The following is a 19,649-nucleotide window of genomic DNA, read 5'->3' on the forward strand; positions in this document are numbered from 1 at the left end:
TATCAGTCTGGTTGATAGACCCCCATCCACAACCATTCACTCACTCAACCACAATGAGGGTATCAGCAATTTGGTACCGTCCGCAGATGTGTTACAGTTCTCAGAAGTTCTTAGTCTGCACCTTCCAAAACTACGGCTTCCACCAGCTAGAAGAACCAGGACAGCAAAAGCATGAGAACACCATCACTTGGAAATTGCCCTCCAATTGTACCATCTTGACTTGGAAATACTTCGCTGTTCCTGATGACCATCACGATATCCATCACGAAAAAATGCAGCCACTGACATTCAAAAGAATTCCCATTACCAAATCTCCCATTATCAATATCCCGGGGGTACATTTGACTGGAAACCAGTAGCCATATAAGGATAAAGAGATTAAATATTAGTTTTACTTGTCATATGTATATTGAATCATACAGTGAAATGCATTGTTTGCATCAAGTCAAATCAGTGAGGATTGTGATGGGCAGCTTGCAAGTGCCACCACTCTTCTGATGCCAACATAGCATGTCCACAACTCACTAATCCTGACCGTATGTCTTTGGAATATGGGAGGAAACCAGACCACCTGGAGGAAACCCACACAGTCATAGAAAATTCTCCTTAGAGGCAGTGGTGGGAATTGAACCCCTATCAGTGATAGCTGGTGCTGTAAAACGCTGCGCCAACTGCTACACTACCATGTCACTCTTACAAAACATGGCTACAAGAGCTGGTCTGAAATGAATAATCCTATAGCAAGTTACTCATCTGCTAACTCTTCAAAGCCAGTCCACCATCTACAAGTCCAGAGTATGATGGAATACTTTCCAGTTGCCTGGATGAGAGCGACTTCAACAATACACAGGATGCTTGACGCCGTAGAGGGTTTAGAAGTCTGGTTGATAGACCCCCATTCACAACCATTCAATCATAGAGGATGTATCAGTCTGGTTGATAGACCCCCATCCACAACCAATCAATCATAGAGGATGTATCAGTCTGGTTGATAGACCCCCATCCACAACCATTCAATCATAGAGGATGTATCAGTCTGGCTGATAGACCCCCATCCACAACCATTCAATCATAGAGAATGTATCAGTCTGGTTGATAGACCCTCACCACAACCATTCAATCATAGAGGATGTATCAGTCTGGTTGATAGACCCCCATCCACAACCATTCAATCATAGAGGATGTATCAGTCTGGTTGATAGACCCCCATCCACAACCATTCAATCATAGAGGATGTATCAGTCTGGTTGATAGACCCCCATCCACAACCATTCAATCATAGAGGATGTATCAGTCTGGTTGATAGACACTCACCACAACCATTCAATCATAGAGGATGTATCAGTCTGGCTGATAGACCCCCATCCACAACCATTCAATCATAGAGGATGTATCAGTCTGGTTGATAGACCCCCATCCACAACCATTCACTCACTCAACCACAATGAGGGTATCAGCAATTTGGTACCGTCCGCAGATGTGTTACAGTTCTCAGAAGTTCTTAGTCTGCACCTTCCAAAACTACGGCTTCCACCAGCTAGAAGAACCAGGACAGCAAAAGCATGAGAACACCATCACTTGGAAATTGCCCTCCAATTGTACCATCTTGACTTGGAAATACTTCGCTGTTCCTTTTCCATCGCTGGGTCAAAATCTTGGAATTCTCTCCTGAACATATACCCACACCTCAAGAACTGTAGTGTTTCACCACCACCTTCTCAATGGCAACTAGGCATGAGCAATTAAATGTTGGCTTGGTGTCATTTTAAATGCATTAATCCTGCCGGTTAGATCTAGCAACTTCCAAATGCTCCACCTCTCTCTAGGTTTGGAAGCTCTTCCAAGTTCACTATATGATTCAGTTTTGCATTTGTGGGCCCCCTATAAGTGGAAACAGTGTACATCTTCTCCAGCAAAGCCTTCTGAAACCTTGAAAGATTGCTTTTCCTCAAACCTCTTAGCAAGAGCGAAGAAACAGAAGTTTGTTCAGAACTTCAATTGCTCCCACCTCCGCTTTGTGAGTTTACCCAAGAAAATCCTCTGTACCTCTTTCAGTGCTTTTTAGGACATGGTCCAGAACTATATAGACCACTAATTGTCACAGTGACAATCTCACGGATTTCCCTGGCTCTTGGTCTGCTTGTGATTGACCAGCAGAGTGTGACTTCTTTAGTTGACCTGCTGTAAGCCTCCCATTTTAAAAGCAGATAGGAAGTACATGTTTGGTTAATTGATCATGGAAAGTTAGAGTAGTGTCTGTTTTCCACCACAAAAATTCATGGTTCTTGCAGTAGATTTGGCCAGTGTTATTGAGGCCATTTGAATTCCATTATTTTTCTGCTCCACCTTGTCATAGATTGGAGCATCTCACCTCTGGATGTATTCCTGTGGATTACATCACATGACTCTCCCATGTGATATAATCCACAGAATTAATGAACACCCATTTAGAACGGAGATGAGGAATTTCTTTAGCCAGAGAATGGTGAATCTGTGGAACTCGTTGCCACAGGCGGCTGTGGAGGCCAAGTCATTGGGTATATTTAGGGCACAGGTTCTTGAATAGTCAGGGCTTGAAGGGAATAGACTGAGGCTGAGAGGGAGATGGCTCAGCCATGATGGCCTAATTCACCTACTATGTCTTATGGTCCGATGTGGGATCTCTCTTATGTGCTTTGCTATTGATTGCCTTGTATGCCTGCCTGTCTTCTCCAGATCTCCATTACATCATTCAATGCCGCACAGCTGTAAAAGAAAAGGAATTTTTCAAATCCCAACTTCATTTTCATATTAAACAAGCAAAGAAAAATGTGAGATTTTACTCTCAATTCTTTGTTGACAGCAATGACACAGAGACTTTGGGATTCCATGGATATTTGTCACCCTCATTCCAAAAGGCAGAGGTTTATCCACATTGTACAGTGGCATCCGTTAGTCTCGCGAGACCATGGATCTGCGCCTGCAATGGTTTCCAGGGTGCAGGCCTGGCAAGGTTGTATGGAAGACCAGCAGTTGCCCACGCAGCAAATCTCCCCTCTCCACGACACCACTGTCATCCAAGGGGAGGGCAAGGGCTGATATATACTGCTCCCAGAATTCACTTCCTTTATGGTTGGGTTAAATTCTTCTCCATTCTTAGCAATTTACTTTCAAACGTTTCATCACCATACAAGGAGACATCATCAGTGCACTGTTAATTGTGGTGTGTCCTCCGAATGCTTGGCCTTCATACACTTATCAATCAGCTGACTGGTTGTCATTACGGAAACTCAGTTGTGACATAGGAGGAAATCTCATTGCTGATTGGTTGTGTATTGAACTTTGTGTGTTGTCGTCTGGAATTTTGCCCACACTGGCTCATAAATAGGATTGAGATCAAATTTGTGTGTCTCTTGATCTTCATAGAAAGAGGCTAGAGACTACGGATTATTCCCAATCACTTCCTTTATGGTCAATAGAACCGAATGTAGCAAGTCAAAAGCACATTCACTACAAAAAAAATTTGCATTCACTGCAAATTTAATTTATGCATCAAAGATACGCCATTAATTCAAGAGCCAGGTTGGTTGGGCTTATGACTTATTGATGGTAACTTGTGAGATGACATACACACAGTCATTAACGTGGTGCTGTTCTATTTTATCCCTCCCTCTTCATTGTTTTCTGCCCAGCAGATTTTCTGAAAGAGTGCGATGCTTTGATGGACAGTTGAAAGCGACGTTTACCGTAAGTCAAATTCACTTCATAAGTGGCAAGAATGAGTGGAATTCTTGCAAATTAATGGAATGGGAGCTTGAATGACAAAACAGACTTTTTCTGTGCTACATAAACTGCCTCTGTGACATATACAATTTGGCTGGAGGTGTGGTGTCATCAGAAGTGGACTATGGTCCTGGGTTCGAATCCATCCAACCCCTTGCATGCTTTCCAGCCTTGCTGAGTTGAGTGCTAAGCTAGCAACTCCGCCTCGTAAAAATCAGAGAAATGCTAAGGAAATGGTGAAAAATGCCGCCCAATGTGCCACAAGGTGCAGAACTGCAATTCACCTTGTTGACAGGAAGCTTTGTGTTTTTTTAAAAAAAGACTTGCATTTGTCTAGCACCTTTAGCAACCTTATGATTTCTCAAATTGCTTAAAAGCCAATGATCAGATCAGAATCAGACTTTAATCGCCAAGTACCTGTACACATACAAGGAATTTACTTCCGGCAGATGTTGTCTCTCTGCTCATAACAGATGATAAATATAAATGAAATATAGATGTCACCATCATTGAGTGGTACAGTATAGAAAGAGATACTTCGGCTCAACATATTCCTGTTGACACAGAGGCCTAGCTGAGCTAGTTCCTACTTTCCTGAATTTGAACCATATCCCCCTAAACCTTCCCTACGGATATAAAACATTTCATTGTACCTGATTCACCACCTCAGCTACCAGTGTCTATGTGGAAAATCCTGTTCCTTGTGCCCTCTAAGTTTTTCATCTCTCACTTTAAGCCAGTGCTTTTTCATTTTAGACTCCTCTACATTGGTAAAAAGACTCGTGACAATCCCTCATAATTTTACTCTGCTCTATAAGGTCACCCCTCAGCTTCCTAAGCTCCAGGGGTAACAGCCCCAGCCTATCCAGCCTCTTCTTACAACTCAAACCCCTCAGTCCCAGGAGCACACTTGTGAACAGAAATGCTGCAGATGCTGGAAATACAAACTCAGCAGATCAGGCTGAGACACTTCTTCGGGACTGGAACGGTAGGGGGCAGAAGCCAGAATATTGATTTCCATCCATAGCTGCTGCCTGGCCTGCCGTATTTCCCCACCATTTTGTGGTATTGCTCAACATACCTGTCAATCCTTTCTACAGCTCAATTAAGCCTCACTTCCCCAGCTTCATCACATCCTTTCTACAGTACGGCAACTAGAATGACTCACAAAACTCCAAGTACAGCCTACAGCACATTTACTGTGTAAGTGTGACAGTCACTTTGCACCCACGAGGAGGTATCTGAGTTGAAAGTTCAGAATTTGACTCCCAGTGTCAGACTGCTACCCATTGTGTTATAGCTAAAATTGGATGGACTGTGGTCGTTGAATGGACCAAATGGTCGAAGCTATTTCAACCTGTTTGATTATTCAAAAACAGTCTATTAGAGTCATAGGAAAGTACAGCACACAAACAGGCCTTTTGGCCCATCTAGTCCATGCTGAAATGTTTAAACTGCCTACTCCCAGTGACCTGCATTGGGACCATAGCCATCCACATACCCATCCAAACTTCTGTTAAACTTTGAAATCAAAATCGCATGCACCATTTACACTGGCAGATTGTTCCATACTCTCACCACCTTCTGAGTGATCAGATTTCCCCTCATGTTCCCTTTAAACTTTCACTTTTGACCCTTAACCCATGACCCTTAGTTGTAGTCTCACCCAACCTCAGTGGAAAAAAGAGCCTGCTTGCATTTACACTATCTATACCCCTCATGATTTTACAGATGTTAACGTAACTAAGAGAGTCAAGATGAGGGCACTGGAGACTATGAGGTTGAATAACAACAAGATGAATTGGGGAATTTTTGTAGAGGAAGTGCCTGTATGACGTGTGATTTTTAAGGTTGATTCCCTGACTAAGTTGTGAGGATCAAATTAAGATAGATTGTGGGGGTACGTCATTGTTAATCATTGACAAACAAAACTCAAAACAACTTTCAAAACCCCTCTGTCCTTTTCACTCCGCAGAAGAATAACAGTGGTTCTGTTCGACTCAGCAACGACCTGGACAGTACAAGTGAAAAAGGAATGATTACACGGAGAGTTGGTATGTAATGGTCACAGAATCCAGAACACAGAAGCCTCCTGCTGATAAAAATGGTGGCACAACGCTTTACAGTACAGGCGAATCAGGTTCAATTCCCACCACTGCCTATAAGGATATGGGTATGTTCTACCCATGACTGTGTGGGTTTCCTCTGGGTTCTTCGGTTTCCTCTCACAGTCCAAGGACGTACCAGTTGGTGGGTTAGTTGGTCATTGTAAATTGTCCCATGATTAGGCTAGGGTTAAATCGGGGATTTCTGGGTGGCACAGCTCAGAGAGCCCAAAATGTCTATTCCGCACTATTTCCCAATTTTAAAAAAAGAACCAATGGTTGATATTTATTAGAGTATTGGACAGCAGTGGACTAAAAATCATTCATATGCTGATAAAGGAATTCAATCTGTTTACTGAAGCCCCAACTGGTTTTTCTCTAAACCTGAACCAGAGCTCCCTCTGCTGGCATTGTGGTTAAAAAGCCTTACACAAGAGACTCTGAGTAACGCACAAAATGCTGGAGGAACTCAGCAGGAAAGGCAGCATCGGTGGAAAGCAAGAAAGCGTCGATGTTTCAGACTGAGGCCTGCCAAGCTGTTCCAGCATTTTGTGTGTCTCACAATTTAAAAAAAATTGTTCACATCTTAAGTTCTTCCAAAGCATTTGCATCAAGAAAATGATGTGTTTGAATGTAGTCACTGTTGTGATGTAGAACTTAAAATCTTATAAATAGAAAAATTCCAGAGCATAGGAACAGAATTAGGCCATTCGGCCCATTGAGTCTGCCCTGCCATTCCATCATGGTTGATTTATCATATATACAAGTTACTAACCTTCAACCTATGCTTCAGTTACTCATAATCCTAAAATGTGCTGATCTTCCTTTGTTACCAGTTCCCTGGCATTTATACTGTAATATTTTTTTGTGGCTGGACATGCGGGACATGCGTTCCATGCGTTCAAATCTTTACCAGCTTTTATTCTATTTCCCTTAATAAGATTAAGATTGCCGTGCCGACCAGCAATTCCCCGATTTATCCCTAGCCTAATCAAGGGACAATTTACAAAGATCAATCAACTGATAGACGTGGGAGGGACCCATCCAGAAAGTACAAACTCCTTACAGTGGCAGGAATTGAACCTGGGTCACCTGTACTGTAAAGCGTTGTGCTAACCACTATGCTACTCTGCTAACCACTGTATGGAAATGGACAGTCAACACGCAACTCTTCAGGACTGATGAAGTAGACTCAAAATATTTACTGTCCATTTCCCTCCATGGATGCCACTGACTTCCCCCAGCATTTTGTGTGTTGCTCCGGATTTCAACACTGGTGATCTCTCTCTCTCTCTCTCTCTCTCGTGTCCCCAACAGTCCTGCAGACTTTGAGTGACAAAATGCTTCCTGATGTGACACCTGTAAGGCTCAGTTTTAATTTCAAAGTTAATTTTGTTTGTCTTGAACTCTCCCCTCCAAATAAATTTAAATCTCCTCAAGCCTATTAACTCATTTTAAACACTGCAATAAGATTACTTCCTTAATCTCCTGCATTGAAGGGAACCGTAGTTAGTCTACACAGCTGCACAATTTTACCAATTTAGCCAAGGTATAATTCTGTCAAATCTGTTCAGAATTTTTACAAGATCATTAGGTTCTTACCGAGATGCAGCTCGATTCAGATGTAAGATTTTTAAAATCGTTTTTGTAATTCCTGACAAAGTTGTGTATTAATTACAGGCATTCTCCTTGTATTTTACAAATTAAAATATGTATTCTGTTTTGGCATAAAGTTAACAGAGAATTACCATGACTAGCCAAGTGGATTCTATGTGGTGAAAACAAAAATTAGGAAGAAATGTCAGCTGAAAGACCATACGCTTTGGTAGTTATCCTTCTACTTGTCTATTTCTTGGTCAAGTTAATGACTGGTGACTTTCCTTCCACAGACCTGCAGACAGTAACAGAGATCAATGAATCCCAAGTTGTCCAAAACATCCCAAGTACTCAGTTGACTAACCATGCAGGGAATGACGTGAGCAATGATGAACGTTTGTATGAAGAATTGAGAGACGTCCATGTAAGTTATTGGAACACAAACAGGGGAAGTCTAAGTGTACTGAAGCCAAATTGTATGAACCGATCTGAGGAAATGTCCTCAGCAGAATTAAACTGTAACCCTGAGGTGAGTGAGTCTACAAGTGAGGAAACACAAGCACCGATTTATGCAAGAGTGGTCAAACAGAGAAGCAAAGAGAGTCAATCACGGGTTCGGGAGAGACCTGAAGTTGAAGATGAAGGGAACATGGATGAAGCGCCACCAGTCCCAGCCAAGCATTTGGACGATGATGATTCAGCTCCATGTTAAAGATATGAGGTAACAGAATTGTTCCAATACAAGACTATTTCAGCTGGTAAATCCTCCACCCAACAAAGCATGGACAGCAAGGGAAGCAAGAGTATGTTTAAGTTTCTCTCTAAGGAAAGACTTGATGCCCATGGCTAACAGATGTTTATAGATCATCATGCATCTTCTTGATCAGCTGGAGGATTTCCATAATCCTATCAGCTGGAGGGAGGAGGGGTAAAGGTTCCAAGATTCTGGCCTTGTAATGTTGAAGGAACTTCCATTATATCCAGTCAGTAACATTAGGTACTTAGATGGAAATCCGTAACGCCCCAGTACTCTTACCACCTGGCACTCAACGTCAGTAAGATGAAAGAGCTGATTGTGGACTTCAGGAAGGGTAGGTTGAAAGAACACACACTAATCCTCATAGGGATCAAAAGTGGAGCAAGTGAGCAGTTTCAAGTTCTTAGATGTCAAGATCTCTACCAATCTAACCTGGTCCCAACATATCGAATTTGTTATAAAGAAGGCAAGACAGCGGCTATACTTCATTAGGAGCTTGAAGAGATTTGGCATGTCAACAAATACAGTCAAAAACTTCTATAGTTGTACCGTAGAGAGTATTCTGACAGGCTGCATCACTGTCTGGTATGGAGGGACTACTGCACAGGACCGAAAGAAGCTACAGAAGGTTGTAAATCTAGTCAGCTCTATCTTGGGAACTAGCTTATAAAGTACACAGGGCATCTTTAGGGAGCAGTGTCTCGGAAAGGAACCATGGACATCCAGCACCCAGGGCATGTTCTTTTCTCGTTGTTACCATCAGATAGGAGATACAGAAGCCTGAAGGTACACTCAGCATTCAGGAACAGTTTCTTCCCCTCTGTCATCCAATTCCTAAATGGACATTGAAACCTTGGACACTACCTTGCTTTTTAAATATACAATATTTCTGGTTTTTTTGCACTTTTTAAAAAATCTATTCAATATATGTATACTGCAATTGATTTACTTGTTTATTATTATTTTTTTTTTCTCTTCGCTAGATTATGTATTGCATTGAACAGCTGCTGCTAAGTTAATAAATTTCACATCACATGCCGGTGATAATAAACCTGATTCTGATTCTGATTCAAGAGCAGTTACTACCCCTGAACCATCAGGTTCTTGAACAAAAGTGGATAACTACACTCACTTGCCCCATCTTTGAAATATTCCCACACCAATGATCTCACTTTAAGGACTCTTTATCTCACGTTTTTCGCTATTTTTGCATTTGCAGAATTTGTTGCCTCCTGCACTCTGGTTGATCTTTCATTGATCCTGTCATAGTTACTATACTATAGATTTGCTAAGTATGCCCGCAGGGAAATAAATCTCATGGGTGTATATGGTGATATATATGTAATCTGATAATATGTACTTCCCACTCCTATCTGTAAGGAGTTTGTACGTTCTCCCTGTGACCGCATGGGTTTCCTCCCACAGTCCAAAAATGTACTGGTTGGTAGGTCAATCGGTTATTGTAAATTGTCCTGTGATTGAGCTAGGGTTAAGTCGGGGGTTGCTTGGCAACACAGCTTGACAGGCTGGAAGAACCTATTCCACATTATATCTCTAAATAAATAAATAAGATTTACTTTGAATCTTTGGAATTTGCTTCGAACTAACAATTCAACATTCAAATCTCGCTATGGCAGCTGTGTAATTTTAAATTTGGTAAACAATATGATTTTATTTTTCAATTTGTAGTCACCATCACTAGATTATTGTAAGAACCCAGCTGGCTTACTGTCCACGCTGACAGTGTTGTTGCTTTTGAATGCCCTGAGGTGCTGGTGGTTTTGGATGGAGTGGTGTTCGTTATCTCTTCATTTAACTCAGAAGGTGAACTGTTAACTAGATGACTCTTGACCGAGTCAGATGAACTTCCTTTACGCTATTCCTTAAAAACAGTATTTATTCCTAAAAGGCATTTAAGGAAAATACAATCGACTAATAACTGCTATTCCATTTTTATTTACTTCAAACAGCATTGCAGACAATACAGAATCTGTTGCAAAATATGTAATTTCCTTTTGATGTAAGTTCAGAAAATGGCTAAAGGAGAGAAGTCACAGGGGACCACAAACCCTGTGGGATACAAGGCACCGGGACAAGAGGTTTCTGTCGATGTTCCTGAGATTGGGAGTGAACGTTTGCACTTTCAGAAAGGTTGCATTGTTGGCATTTGCTGTGACTTCCCTTGGGCTGATGGCAAAGTAGGTTGCAGAGATGGCGCAAGTTCCTGGATGCAGCAACGGGTGGCAAAGGGCAGCCATCACTGAGAGACCATGACTCTCACCTTGATGAGCAGAGCAATCAATGTTCAAAGTCAATTTATTATCACCACTGAGATTTGTTTTCTTGCAGGGATACTCATTAAATCTATAGAATAATAACCATAACAATCAATGAAAGACTGCCCAACTTGGGTGATCAACCAGAGTGCAGAGACAACAACTGCCCAAATACAAAAAGAAGTCAGTAATAATATAATATAAATAAGCAATGAAGATCAGCAACCTGAGATGAAGAGTTCTTGAATGTGACTCCATAGGTTGTGGGAACATTTCAGTGATGGGGTGAGTGAAGTTTTCCCCTCTGGTTCCAGAGACTAATGGTTGAGGGCTAGTAACTGTTCTTGAATCTGGTGGTGTGAGTCTTGAGGCTCCTGTACCTCCTTGGTGGCAGCAGTGAGAAGAGAGCACGTACTAGGTGGTGGGGGTCCCTGAAAATGGATGCTGCTTTCCTGCGACAACATTTCATGCAGATATGCTCAATGGTGTGGAGGGCTTTACCTGTGATGGGCTGAGCTGTATCCACTACTTTTTCTAGGATTTTTTGTTCAAAGCCATTAGCATTTCAATACCTGGCTGTGATGCAGCCAGTCATTATACTCTCCATTACCCATCTATAGAAGTTTGTCAAAGTTTTAAGTGCCATGCCGAATCTCTGCAAACTCCCAAGGAAGTAGATGTGCTGTCATGCTGTCTTTAAAATTGCATGTATGTGCCAGGCCCAGGGCAGGTCCTCCGAAATGATATCATCAAGGAATTTAAAGTTGCTGATCCTCTCCAGCTATGATCCTCCAATGAAAACTAACTTATAGTCCTCTGGTTTCCTTCTCCTGAGGTCAATAATCAGCTCCTGAGTCTTGCTGACATTGAGTGAGAGGTTGTTGTTATGGCACCACTCAGGCAGATTTTCAGTCTTCCTGATAGGGCTGATAGGTTTTGGGTGTCGGGGGGGGGGGAGGGGGTCACTGTTCTCAGAGAGAAAAAAATCTGCATTTTGAATTTTGTAAATATCACACTTTATTAGTCCTGTCTGTCCTGAAGAATGAAGCCCCCAGATGTCCCACTGGGTGCCAGGGCCCCCAGAAATGAACACTGCATATTTAACACAGAGTGATACAAACTTTCAACAAAGTGGCTTTTTACTTAGACACGAAGAAATCAAAAACCCTTCTCTACATATTTTAATGCTCTTCTTTCTGACTTTTCTGCCAGGTTTTATCACAGCATGTCCAGAGCATTAATCTTCATTTCATGGAGACTTTGGACAATCCTACAGTTGATGCACTCTTGGCGTCAAGGCAATGGAGAGTAGTGTGAGTTTCATGCGGACGCAGGGCCACTTTAGTCCATGTGGTTCTTGAACCTTCCTTTACATTTGTGCCTGCAAATGCTGACTGTATCCAGCAGACTGAAAGACAAGATTCAAGATTGAAATGTGTTTATTTACCACATGTACAATAAAATGCGTCATTTGCGGTAACAGTCGACACAATCTGCTGGGGGCTGCCCTCAAGTGTCATCACACATTCCTGTGCCAACAATGGCTGACAGAACTCAACAAGCAACAGAACTGCAGCAGTAGAACCGACCCCACTCCTCCCTCCCTCCCTCCCACACACATACACAGTCCTGTAATACGAAGACCATCTGTCTTCTTTGGTCTGCAGCCTCGTACCACACAGACATCGGTTCTTTAACCACTCCAGAGTGGACTCGCAGAAATTCATGGGCACGGAGCTCCAATCAATGGGCCTCGACTTCCAGGCTTCTGACTCGACCCCTGGGCCTTGGTCCTCGGCATCAACACTAGCACCCACCAATCACTGAGCACCTCGAACTCTAGACTCGCCGATGATGGGACTCAAGCCCTAGGCCTCGGACTCTCGACTCGCTGATTCGCAGACCCGTTAACTATGAGCACCACAGTGTCACACTGAAAGTAAACTCACATTGAGCAATATATTTAATGTTGAAGCTAAATTCATGGTAGACTGCTTGAATGTTTCGACATCTACTGTTCAATCCCAATGCAGTTTCCCACTCTGTACAGTCTTGATATATACCAATTGTATCTTGGCTCATGTTCAGCCCTGAGTTACAAGACCTATGCCAGGACTTTACAATATAATTCAGACTGTCGCTCTGATAAATGCAGTATTGTTGGAGATGTAGTGCTTCACAATTCATCTACCTGGACATTAAAGATCAAATGCTCAGGTAGTAAGTATTCTCACAATGTCGATCTTCTCTTGACCAAGAGTGTGTGACTTTTTATTACACCTGATACTACTTTGGGATTTTGTTGCAAGTAATCATTTTATTTGTGTACAAGTTGCTGCTTTTCATTGTAATGTATTGTTTATAGGATGCTGAAAGGTAATAATATGATGAAATTATTGAAAAGACTTTTTTTATATTATTTGTATGTTTGCAACTGGCTAGTTCTGACTCAGCCCATGTGGCTGGGATGATCTGGGTTCTGTTCCTGTCTTGATCTGACGCTGGTGGATTACCTGCTCTCAGCTCAGAATTCCTCCTGTTGCTCGTCTCTGAATACAGACAAGATCAAACATGAGGCTCTTTTATAAACAGCACGTGTTCAGTGCTTGGGCTGAGGTGTGAGAGAATGATTACTTAACTAACGCATGCTATCAGGACTTCAAACGTCTGCAGGGGAATTCTTCAATTCCTCACTCTGGACTCTTACCTCTTCTCACCTCGCCTTTCCTTCCCTTTCTTCCTTGGTCGACTCTCCTCTCCTATCAGATTCCTTCTTCTCCAGACCTTTGCCTTTCCTACCAATCACCTCCCACTTTCTTACTTCATCCCATCCCACCCCCACCCACCTAGCTTCACCTACCACCTTCTAGCTTATCCTCCTTTCTCTCTCTTCACCCTTTTATTCTGGTGTCTTCCCTCCTTCCTTTCCGGTCTTGGCCTGAAACATCAACTATTTATTCATATGCAATGAGTCTGCCTAACCTGCTGAGTTCCTCCAGCATTTTGTATGTGTTGCTCTAGATTTCCAGCATCTGTAGAATCTCTTGTGTTTATGATCTGTGGGGAAGGGTTGGGTGGGTGGGAGGAATTGTGAATATGTTATTAGTGTGTTTGAACCTGGATATTAATAGTCTTCTCTATAAATTTACTGTGTAATCTTAATTTTCTGTTTCAGCTTACAACATGAAACAACAAAATAAAACCTTGCATTATTGTCTCATCTTGACTTCCTGCGGTGTAGCCTACATTGTTGACACTGAGTAATCATTTATAGAATCATTAAAATTAGCAAACAATTTGTTCAGTTATCTCATTTCTGGCCAGAAATCTCTTCAGCAGAATTAGAATCAGAATCAGGTTTAATATCGCTGGCATATGTCGTAAAAATTTGTTCCTAAAGCTGTTCCTAAAATGTTGAGTGTGTGACTTCAGACTCCTATACCTCCTCCCTGGTGGCAGCACTGAGAAGGGGGCATGTGCAGGGTGGTGGGGGTCCTTAATGATGGATGCTGCCTTTTTGAGGCATTGCCCTGTGAAGTTGTCCTGGATGCTGAGGAGGCTAGTGTCCTTGATGGAGCTGGCTGACTTTACAACTTTCTGCAGCTTTTTCCCATCCTGTGCAGTCATCCCTCCATATCGAATGGTGATGCAGCCAGCTAGAAAGCTCTCCACATTACATGTGTAGAAATTTACGAAGGTCTTCGGTGACATACCAAGTCTCCTCAAACTCCGAATGAAATATAGTTGCTGTTTTGCCTTCATCAATACATTGAGCCCAGGATTGATCTTCAGCGGTGTCGACACTCAGGAATGTGAAACTGCTCACTCTTTCCATTTCTGCTCCCTTGATGAAGATTGGTGAGTGTTTCCACAACTTTCCTTTTCTGAAGCCTGCAATCAGTTCCCTGGTCTTACTGACGTTGAGTGCAAGATTGTTGCTGATCTAACTCAGACACATGCTTCCCCACATCACAATCTGAAATTCTGCCAACAATAGTTATGCCATAATTTCAGATGGTGACAATAAGGAATTGCAATGCCAACATAAAGTACATTTTAAATGTAGCATTGATTTTTTCTGATCGTACTACCCTGTGTGCCAATGAGTTAATTCCTGTCACTGTCTGAGTTTAAAACAAACCCCTTTTTTTAATTCCTTCGGGTAGTTCTTTCTAGGTCCCTCATAATGTCATCAACGTTCTGAACATTTCACAAAAAAAGTAGGATGATTACCTCCAGTGGAACTTACTGCATATACAATGGCTGGAGATTGAATTGTCACTGTGTGTGTAAGAGTGCCAAGCCCAGAGATTTAAAAATATTCGGACAAAACAGAACTTCTTACTCTATTACAATGTACCTTTACTTGAGTTGAGAATCATAACAATTAAATGGCTTAACTATTTACTTACTTATTGAGATACAACACAGAATAGACACTTCCAGACCTGTGAGCTGTGCTGACCAACAAGCCAAGATGAACCCTAGCCTGATAGTGTTGCTAACCATGGGTGCACAAGCTCAACTGCAAGCTGATTTTGCTGTCTGCGTAGATAACATCGCACCTTTCATCTTCCTTTGATTATCAGAATATGTAGTCATCAGATCCCTGTCACAGTGGCCAACTCAACATCTACAGGTGATTGGCGAGATTACTCCTTCCTTCCAGAGCCAAGGGCGTGGTCGTTTAAAGCCTCTGCTGGCTGTCACCACACCATCTCATTCCTCCTCCTCCTCACTTAGGTGAGGCTGAGGCTGAAGCTGAAGTTTATGCTGTCCGCTTTAGCCATTGGATGTGAATCTTACTTGCATAACCTCTGGACCACTTGGCCTTGAATACAAAGAATTCAGCTCAAAAGTGATCTTCTTAACTGTGTTAGCCTTACATTGGTCTTAGTAAGAGTCAATAGATGCAGACCTACACCAAATCTTATAGAATATATTGACTGAAACTGCACATCTTCCTGGAATGCTTCTTGGAGTATTTGCAAATTAATTTTTTCCTCTGAGTTTGGGTGGGACTAAAACTAGAGGTCATGGGTTATGGGTGAAAGATGAAATGTTTAAGGGAAACATTAGGGGAAACTTTTTCACTCAGAGGGTGATAAGAGTGAGGAATGAGCTGACAGAGCAAGTGGTGCATGCAAGCTCGATTTCAACATTTAAGAGAAGTTTGGATCGGTACATGGATGGTAGGGGTATAAAGGGCTATGGTCCGGGTACAGGTCGATGGGAATAGAGAGTTTAAATGTTTTGGCATGGACTAGATGGGCTGAAAGACCTGTTTCTGTGCTGCACTTCTCGATGACTCTATAACTGGTAGAAAAAGGGTGGGAATAAAGGGGGCCATTTGAGGTTGGCTGCTGTAACAAAAATTATTTCAAAATTCATTATGTTTTCTCATTCGCATATAAATTCGCAAACAAAGAGGACACTGCACACTGCCAGAAGAAAACACTTTATTAGAACTAGCACAAATGCAATACAGACAGAAAAATAGAAGTCTATTGTAGTAGATGTGGAGAAATCAAAATAATACTTATCCACTAGACAAGCTAATCTCTGCAATGTTGGAGAGCAGCCACAGGTGCGGCAATCTTTGATGCATATCTCTCTCTCCCTCTCCCTCTCTCCCCTCCCCCAATTATCCTAACCAGTACCTCTTTGGACCGTGGGAAGAAACCCAAGCACTCCACGGGGAGGACGTACAGAGACTCCTCACAGAAGGGCACCAGAAGTGAGCTCTGAACTCCATTTCGCCCTGAGCTGAACAGCTAACCACTAAGCTACTGTGGTGCCCTGACATACTCTAACTCTCTTGATGTGCTTGTCCCTATCTTCATAGCACTAGCACCAGCCATGACCTAGTCTTACACAAAGATCCCCACTGCACACAGAAAATGTTCAAGATTCCTTCAGAGTAACCTAATTATCTCTCCCGTACTTTTCTATCATTTGGTGGTACCAGCTGCACTCTCTTATCTCTTATGACCTTCAGCACAGACTCCTAATTTAGGAAAACAGGGACTACAGGTGTATAAGGAGGAAAACATTTTTCACTGGCATCTTAATGATGTGCATTTAAAATAGAGACAAAACATTGGTAAATAAGAGGGAAAACAGGCCATTGCCACATTCCAAACCAACACCATTTTGTCTTCAAAATTCCATTTTATTTTGGCATGTACCAAGGGAGAGTCACATTTAACTCTTTTTTTTTCCAGCTGCCAACCAGTGACTAGTGGTGTTCTGCAGGGGCTGGTGCTGGGTCTGCTATTTTTCACATAGTTTGTTAATGATATGGTTGATGGAATTGATGGCTTTTGGACAAGTTTGTGGATGATTCAAAGACAGGTGGTGGGCCCTGTAATTTTGAGGAAGTAGGTCATCTGCAGAACATGTTGGACAGGTTAGGAGAATGGCAAAGAAGTGACAGATGGAATACAGCGTAAAGAAGTGTATAGTCATGCATTGTGGTAAAAGTAATTAAAGAGTGGACTATTTTCTGAGTAGGAGTGAATCCAGGAATTGGAAGTGCAAAGGGACTTGGGAATCCTAGTGTGGGATTCTCTAAGGATTAACTGGTAGGTTGAGTCGGTAGTAAAGAAGCTAAATGTAATGTTAGCATTCATTTTGAGAGGACCGGAATACAAAAGCAAGGATCTATAAGGCATTGGCCAGACCATACTTAGAAACATAGAAAATAGGTGCAGGAGTAGGCCATTTGGCCCTTTGAGCGTGCACCGCCATTCAGTGTGATCATGGCTAATCATCCAACTCAGAACCCTGTACCTGCTTTCTCTCCATACCCCCGATCCCTTTAGCCACAAGGGCCATATCTAACTTGCTCTTAAATATAGCCAATGAACTGGCCTCAACTGTTTCCTGTGGCAGAGAATTTCACAGATTCACCACTCTCTGTGTGAAGAAGTTTTTCCTCATCTCGGTCTTAAAAGGCTTCCCCTTTATCCTTAAACTGTGACCCCTCGTTCTGGACTTCCCCAACATCGGAAACAATCTTCCTGCATCTAGCCTGTCCAATCCCTTTAGAATTCTATATGTTTCAATAAGATCCCCCATCAATCTTCTAAATCCCAGTGAGTATAAGCCTAGTCGATCCAGTCTTTCTTCATATGAAAGTCCTGCCATCCCAGGAATCAATCTGGTGAACCTTCTTTGTACTCCCTCTATGGCAAGAATGTCTTTCCTCAGATTAGGGGACCAAAACTGCACACAATACTCTAGGTGCGGTCTCACCAAGGCCTTGTACAACTGCAGTAGGACCTCCCTGCTCCTGTACTCAAATCCTTTTGCTATGAATGCCAACATACCATTTGCCTTTTTCACCGCCTGCTGTACCTGCCCACCTTCAATGACTGGTGTACAATGTCACCCAAGTCTCGTTGCACCTCCCCTTTTCCTAATCGGCCACCATTCAGATAATAATCTGTTTTCCTGTTCTTGCAACCAAAGTGGATAACCTCACACTTATCCACATTAAATTAGAGAACTGTGAGCAGTTTTGGGCCCAATATCAAAGGAAGAATGTGCTCGCATTGGAGAAGGTCCAGAAGGTGTTTATAAGAATAATCCCCAGGTTAATGTATGAAGAGCATTTGATGGCTCTGGGCCTGTACTCAGTGAGGTTTTGAAGAATGAGGGGAGATCTCATTGAAACCTATCAAATATTGTAATTCCTAGATAGATTGCAACAGATATTTTAAATATTGGGAGAGTCCAGGAGTAAAGGGTACTGCACAGTATAAGGACATTCCTTTAGAACAGAGATGAGGAGGAATTTCTTTAGCTAGACAGTGATGAATCTATGTAATTCAGTGCCATAGACGGCCATGGAGGGCAAGTCATTGGGTATATTTAAACAGAGGTTGATAGATACGTTATTAGTAAGGCCATTATAGGTTATGGGGAGAAGGCAGGAGAATGGTGTTGTGAAGGGAAAAAGATTAGACATGATTGAATGGTGCAGTAGACTTGATAGGCAAGTGGCCTGATTCTGCTGTTAAGTCTTATGAAGAAACAAATACGTCTATAATATTACATTTACCTAGACTGATTTAGGAAATGCATACAAGTGCACTTTAGGAAGTGCTCAGCCATGTGTTGGGTTAGGGTGAGTAGCAGTATGACGCAGCTTATGAACCCCTGATGACTTTCGTGTATTAAGTTAGCATCTACTGTGTGTAATAGTGGGCAAGTCCCCTTCACTTGTTATATTGACCAGAAACAACAGGTAAAAGAAAACCCACTTTCTGAATAGGCTTTCATTTACATTGGCCAACAATGACAGAATATCATCCATTCAAAATGGTGTTATTTTCAAAGAGTTTTTAAGGATTCAGTCATGGTTACTGGGTTAATCACACTTTCCTATTACCGAATCTGGGACAAGAAAACCCTGTGGGCCTCTGCGACGTGACATAGAGTACTGGGGTTCTAGGTTTCTCAAGCAACTGCATTTACTAATTGTTGTCTTAAGCCCTGACTCACCTTGTCGGCACGGGTTTTCTGCTTTCTATGATTATTTAATGCAGACTCCCGTTAAGCGTGGTTCATGGAGTCCTTGTATTTTGAATGATTTGTCTTGCATTGTCGCTCACTTGCTGGAATTCCTATATATAACTTGTTTCTGTCTTTACTTGGATGTGTACCGTTCCTCTGCACCTGGGTTGACTCATTGTCAGCACACACTGTGACATAGCCTTTGTATTGCAACAAACTCAGTATATTGAAAAATCTTCCTTTAAAGAGATTTTAAATTAAAATCAAAGGATTATGGGTATTGCCCTGAAACATTATAACTCTACAAGCTGCAACATCATTGTAAAATGAAAAACGGTGTGAGGGGTCAGGAATGTATCCCTGATCCAGGATATGAGAGAATTGGGGTTAGAAGGCAGGGATAAGTTTTAAAACTGTAGATGGCAGTTGGACCAGTAGATGATATGATCCTGCACTCTTGTTTCCAGATCATGTTGAGACTTGTTCTTTATAAAATTAATGGGAAGTGGAAATTATGGAATTAGGGAACATAGACAAAAGGCAGAGATAAGCAGTGGTGTAGCTGAATATGACAACAGACTTAAGGGGTTTAATGACATTCTTCTCACCCTACGCTTCCACTAACCAGTACCA

The 19,649-nt window shown here is 42.1% G+C and overlaps 1 protein-coding gene across 6 annotated transcripts in view; it reads left to right on the plus strand.

Annotated features, from left to right (window-relative positions):
• Positions 1–13,343, plus strand: part of LOC132383590 (uncharacterized) — a 28,381-nt gene extending 15,038 nt beyond the window's left edge. For 4 of the 6 annotated variants that reach the window (XM_059954743.1, XM_059954744.1, XM_059954740.1 and 1 more), the window contains exons 4-7: positions 3,672–3,726; positions 5,738–5,816; positions 7,757–8,184; positions 11,709–13,343. In XM_059954743.1, the coding sequence (XP_059810726.1) occupies positions 3,672–3,726; positions 5,738–5,816; positions 7,757–8,175 (553 nt within the window). In that variant the 3' untranslated portion in view covers positions 8,176–8,184; positions 11,709–13,343. The remainder of the gene's footprint in view (positions 1–3,671; positions 3,727–5,737; positions 5,817–7,756; positions 8,185–11,708) is intronic. The other 2 variants (XR_009508735.1, XM_059954745.1) reach the window with 1 other exon arrangement.
• Positions 13,344–19,649: the final 6,306 nt, after the last annotated feature.

This window comes from Hypanus sabinus, chromosome 30 (genome assembly GCF_030144855.1).
Source record: "Hypanus sabinus isolate sHypSab1 chromosome 30, sHypSab1.hap1, whole genome shotgun sequence".
NCBI classification, from domain to species: Eukaryota; Metazoa; Chordata; class Chondrichthyes; order Myliobatiformes; family Dasyatidae; genus Hypanus; species Hypanus sabinus.